At 42.8% G+C, this 5,974-nt stretch overlaps 2 protein-coding genes across 2 annotated transcripts in view; one reads left to right on the top strand and one right to left on the bottom strand.

Moving 5' to 3' along the window:
* LOC122342053 (ribonuclease inhibitor-like) overlaps positions 1–2,814 on the top strand; it is a 7,848-nt gene extending 5,034 nt beyond the window's left edge. Inside the window, exons 5-8 of the mRNA XM_043235838.1 lie at positions 165–182; positions 287–352; positions 731–796; positions 876–2,814. Of these exons, the coding sequence (XP_043091773.1) occupies positions 165–182; positions 287–352; positions 731–796; positions 876–1,450 (725 nt within the window). The 3' untranslated portion in view covers positions 1,451–2,814. The remainder of the gene's footprint in view (positions 1–164; positions 183–286; positions 353–730; positions 797–875) is intronic.
* Positions 2,029–5,974, bottom strand: part of LOC122342042 (trafficking kinesin-binding protein 2-like) — a 9,852-nt gene continuing 5,906 nt past the window's right edge. The window contains exons 13-15 of the mRNA XM_043235832.1: positions 5,145–5,636; positions 4,951–5,050; positions 2,029–4,866 (exon numbers count right to left, since the gene is read on the bottom strand). Coding sequence (XP_043091767.1) covers positions 4,104–4,866; positions 4,951–5,050; positions 5,145–5,636 — 1,355 coding nt within the window. The 3' untranslated portion in view covers positions 2,029–4,103. The remainder of the gene's footprint in view (positions 4,867–4,950; positions 5,051–5,144; positions 5,637–5,974) is intronic.

Below are 5,974 nucleotides of genomic sequence, written 5' to 3'. Positions count from 1 at the left end.
ATATAAAAAAAAACGAAGATGAAGTAATGATGCTGAAAATTCTGCTTTGTGTCATATGAATTAAATAAAATAATAACATATTGTTTTTACTAATAAATACTACAAACCCACGCATTTGGCATATCTTACAACTAATAGTGACCGTACCTCTCTTCTCTCTGCAGGGGGAGAGCCTACAGAAGGTAATATTAAGGTTTTTATTTGTTTGTAGCTGTACTGCTAGTTAAAATGTAGTCAGATTGTTTAATGACCGTCTCGCTCTGTTTCTGTCTGTCTCTCCGTACAGTGAATCCTGGGCTGTTCCTGGACTCACCTACTGACAGTCCAGTCGTCAATCCTGCTTTTCCCACATGTCAGCATTTACACCATCTTTCACACTACACACTTCATATTATGAAAGACGGATGTATGGATGGATAGATGGATGGGTGGATGATACATGGTTGGATGGATGATTAGGTGGATGTAAGGATGTGTAGATGGATAGATAGGTGGATATGAGGATTTATGGATAGATACATGGGTGGATGGGTGGATCTAAGGAAGGATACATAGGTGGGTGGATGGATAAGTGGATGTGTGGGTGGATGCACACATGAATGGATGAGTGGGTGGATGTTGGATGGGTAGTTTGTTAAATAGAACGATAGATTGATTGATAGATCCTTCTTTTTTTAGATGTAAATTTCCATATGTCCTGTTGCTTTTGTCTGATTCTTTTTTTTTACAGTGAGAGAAATTAACATTGACAGTATTCAGGCCCCAGAGCCCAGAACCAGAGATGAGTTCCTGCAGTGTGAGTTTTTCTCACATATCTTGACTTTTCATTCCGTTTCAGGATGATTTTCTCATCTGTATCTCTCTCTTTCTGTTAGATGCTTGTGATTTGACCCTGGATCCGAACACGGCCCATCGGCGTCTGGTCTTGTCTGACGAAGACACGGCGGCCACCCTTCAGCAGACCTCTCAGCCGTACCCAGACGTCCCTCAGCGCTTCGACGGCTGGACGCAGGTGCTCTGTCTGCAGCCCCTCTCCTCCGACCGCTGCTACTGGGAGGTGGAGTGGAGGGGGCGTGGTTCCTCTCTGGGTGTAGTCAGCGGGTCCATGTCCCGCAAAGGGGCGGATTCGGGGGCGGGGCTCGGGTATAACGGCCAATCGTGGAGCTTGGAGCTGTCAGACATGTGCTGCGCAGCCATGCACGCCAATCAGAAGGTGGAGATCCCTGTGACCTACAGCCCTCGAGTCGGGGTGTTTCTGGACAGGACCGCAGGGACTCTGACTTTCTATAGCGTGGATGATGAGTTGGTTCCTCTCCACACTTTTCAAGGGCTGTTCCCTCCATCGCTGTACGCCGCATTCGGGGTGGGCTGTGGGGTCGGCGTGGGGCTGGATTTTGCCATGGGACAGTTCAGCTCCGCGTCAGACAGCATTAAAATCTGTCCTTTGTGATCTCACAAAAAACATGCAGGTCATATTTCATTCCGAAATCAAAATGAAAAGAATCAAGGCTATTGGAAAGATCAAAATTATCTTTCATAAAGATTCAGTACTTCTCCCCTCCAAATTTATATTACTTTAACACCTCTAGTAACTTGTACAATTGTCTTTTTTTCATTTCTGCAATACAACCATGGTAATCATTTTGTCTAGACCTTTTTTTTTTAATCTGCCAAAAAAATGATTATATTATAAAAAATAAATGTACCTAAAAATATGAAATTACACCGTAGATAAAAAATATTCTTGTGCCAAAATTTAGCATTTTACTTTCATGGCTTATAGCTCACTTAAATATTTCATAGTAATAACAATGATATTCATACTTGACATGTTAAAACTTGTTGCTTTAATTCTAAAGATGTTTTGATTTTTATTGCAAAATGTAATTTATTTTTCTCTTCTAGACTCTTCACATGAAATAATTATTCATGTTAAGCAAAATAACTTGTGCATGAAGGGAAATTATTACTTTGTCATTATACTATAAAAATTTTGCAAACTTATGGAAAAATGAAATGACAAGAACATTGAATTTGATGGTTTTATTATAAAAAAACAAGATAATCATACTAATACATGGTTCTGACAGCTAAGCACAGGAAAACACACTAAGGCCGTGGTTACTATGTCAACAGCACAAAAGAAATCACCTGGTGCTTGATGTCACAACTTGTGGCATCGTCTTCAAGCATTGACCTTTGACCTCAATGGCAGCAGAGGGCCTGATGACATCAACAGCAGGATGTAAATAAGGACACTTTGATGCAGAAATCAAATCATGCGTTTAATACCACACACTTCAGCTGGGATTAGAGATAAAGCTAGTGATGTACAGAAGCAGCAAGCATGCTGGTATTATTCTGAAGGAGGTGGTAATGCGATTCACTTTACCAAGTTTCGATTGTATTCTTGGCATAGCTGACAAAAGCTTATTAAAATGGCATTCCTGTAACAGTTTCTGGACCAAACTCATGGTTTTCCCTGTGCTGTCATCATGTCATTTACTAGAAAGCACAAAAGGTCAGTTTACCACAAAAACGAACACGTTTACGTACGGTTTAGCTTATAAAACGACAATTCAGGCAAGAAAGACAAATAATTTTGGTTTAAACCCAAAAAGGTCTTTGAAACTTGAGTCCCTTCTCAAACTCGACAAAAAAAAAAACATGAAATATATTAAAATCTCATTCCTAGCTGAATGGTTAGTAAATAATATTCGCTATCTCTCAGGTTAAGTGTATTAAGATAATCTAGTCTTACCTTACTGTTAGATAACACGCGTAACGCCTAGTTACTAAAAAACACAATTCTAGTTGGTTAAAAATGAAAAAAGTGCAAAAAACGAGAAAAGTGGAGAAACAAGTTAAGATGGCTAGGAAGCACAATCGGTGTCACTAAGGAATTCATTCAGGGGTCAAAGGTCATGGTCTAAGTGTCAAGACCATGTAAAACTGTGGTTGATATCTTCAGGGCTACTTCAGAAAGGTTTCCGTATTCACTAAAAATACAATTTGTATGCTTTGTATTTAAGGGGAGTAAATGCAAATAGAATGAGAATAGACTGATAAAACATATCCTATTCTATTAAAGATGGAAACCTGGAGCAAAAAAAGAATCAAACTCCCTTCCCTTCAGGTTTCAGTCGCAGAATCATTTTAAGCCAAACTGAAAAAGTATAATCTGCAGCGAGTGCACATACGAACAAAGCACTAATTTCCCTTAAATACAGTCCCTGAATATTATTTCAAATAACACACCGTTTAGAACAAGGTTACTTTTAGCAGAACAAGTGCCTGTACAACCCCAAATATATCCTGAGCAATCCAGATCTGCTCTTTTGTGGCAAAAATTCCCAAAAACCAATTCAGTGCAAAGAAATAGGAGGAGCTTATGTCCAGATACACCAGCACATTGAGGGATGCAAAGCTCGCTCAGACCTTCCACCTGCACCTGTAATGTTGCAAAAATAGACAATATGGCAGGTAGATGTTCTACTAAATGTCTAAAAGGCTTTAGCTATCTATAACACAGGACGAACAGAGAGGAACTCTCAGGAACCGCTGAATGAATCAAGGCAAAGCCCTAAAATGAGGCTGTGGAGATGCAACCATTTATTTCACTTGCCATATTCCATTTTCATTTGTGTTCAACACCTCAATCTTGTCTATATGATTCACTAGGATGAATCAAAGTTACAGAAAATTCACTTTAAACCTACAGAAACCTTCATATTTCCAGCATTCCTTTAACTTGCTTTCCATTGATTCAACATTCAACAACCCTCGACACGTACATAACCCTTCTTCATCTATTCCACACTTCTCAACTCCACAGCCTCACGTGTTAAAGGACAGAACATAAATGCGATGACTTAAATGGAGGAAAAATAGCATTAGAAGTCTCTCGAGTGCTATAAGGCCTTTAAAAATCTTCATTTGAACATAAACATGGCAACAAGACACTTTGACTTCATTTTTGTGCTTTAAAAACATTCTTAAATGTCTCTCAGCCTCTTTTTCCGGGAAACAGATGGGTTAATCAAGGATATGAGGGATTGATATAAAGTATCGCCTGTTTGTCGGAGGCCACGCCCACACCCTTATCAATTATGCAAGTGGGACGGGGCCTGGGAAAGTGAGGCGTGTCTACGTGTGCGGCGCGGTTCGTTTAGGTTACCCCATGGTGGGGTGGGAAGGGCCAGGGAGGTAGGGTGAGGGACCGGGACAGGAAAGGACGGACTGGAGACGGATGCGCTGCGGCGGCCAACCATCACAGGCAGACTTTGATTTCTCCGAAGCCCATCCAATAAGCTGCCTCCTCCTGTTGCTAGGAAGGTGGCAGATTCTTGCTGATGGGTGCCTTCGGGATCTGACCCTTGGAGGACTCTTTTATCCAAGCCTAGCTTGCGAAGATGCTCCACGAGGTTGACGGAGTGGCAGTCGGGTTTGGTCCCATGAGGAGATCGGTCAGGGCTCAGGAGATCCGGTCGCGGGGCACGGCCGAGTTTCAGTCCGTAGACGTCTTGCAGGAAGAGCTCGGCGGGACGGGACGCTAGGAAGTTGTCCGCAGAGGTGGATCGGGAGTCGAAGGGCACGGGAGAGGGGCATGGGGAGTGGGAGGGGGAGTTTGGAGGAGTGCTGGGAAGAAGACGTAGGGAAAGAGGCTTTTTGGGTGCCGGCACAGCGGCGGGACCCTGAGCAGAGATGCCCTTCTCCAGCAGGAGCTTGGCGAGACCACCAGGGGGCGCCGCGGGACGGCGAATGGGGAAAGAATCACCCAGACTTAACCGGCAGGGTGTGACTGGAGTACTGGGACCGGTCCGGAGAACAGGGGTGTTGTCACTTACAGAAGGACTGCAGGCAGAGCTGATAAACAGAAAGAAAACAGTAATATGATCAAACAGATGTGTTCATACAAATATATAGCATTTATCAGGGGTGATAGATTACCTGGGTGTCACCTGTGTGCTGTCACTGGGATGCAGGATCCGGCAGGTAGTGAAGGTGTATGTGGAAAAAGTGGAGCTCTGATATTTCCCAGGATTTACAGCTAAACGTAAAAAAAAAGGGATCAACAAACATGCATTGTATACAGAGAGCGGAAAACAACACAGGCAGTGGAGTTTGCAGTGAGAGCGGTTTACCTGTAGAGGGCACTTTAGATCCGAGATTCAGCTCAAACTGTGGAGCTGCTGACCCAGAGACCCCAGAACTAACGGCAGGAGCAGCGCTGGTCGTCAGGTTAACTGCTGCTGCCAAGGAAACGGCTGTTGCTAGGGGCACAGGGGAATTCCTGAGGGATGCAGGAAGGGGAGGGACGTTAGCCGGGCTTTGGACACGCCTCCTTTCTCTCTTCTCTTCTGGAGTGGACGACGAGCGCACGTTAAATGTGATTCCTTCCTCCTCCTCCTCCTCCTCTTCGTCTTTTATCTTTGCATCCTGTGGCTTCTCCTCTTTTCTCTTATGCTCCCACGGCAGCTTCTCCTGGTCTTCGTCCTCTTCTAGGTCAGCCAGGCGGTAAACACTGTCCTGAGGGAGAGGGCGGAAGCCTTTGGTAACTACACCCGGATGGGGGTCTAGAATAGTGGCCAGGTGGGGTTTAGCGAGCTGCTGCCAGTGATGAAGAGTCAGAGAACCTGAAGATCAAGCCAACAGGAAGAAATACTCAACCACTATACAATACCGTGCAATTATTTAACATTAGGCATCATTAACAAACAATCCATACTGCTATGGAATCTATTAATCTATGTTCATTTTATTTTTATATATACATACACACTACTGTTCAAACATATGGGGTCACTGATGATAAGACAATTATGATAATACACTAATTAATACACTAATACACTTTTAAAACCATTTTAAATTCTAGATATTAAATGCATGAACTGATTAAACATCTTTCTATTAAGAACAAAAATGTATACATTTTTTAGCTTTTTATAGCTTTTAAAAATATAAAATTTGT

Source organism: Puntigrus tetrazona, chromosome 1 (genome assembly GCF_018831695.1).
Source record: "Puntigrus tetrazona isolate hp1 chromosome 1, ASM1883169v1, whole genome shotgun sequence".
NCBI classification, from domain to species: domain Eukaryota; kingdom Metazoa; phylum Chordata; class Actinopteri; order Cypriniformes; family Cyprinidae; genus Puntigrus; species Puntigrus tetrazona.
The sequence above is the reverse complement of the archived record's forward strand: the minus strand, read 5'-3'. Positions and strand labels throughout refer to the sequence as shown.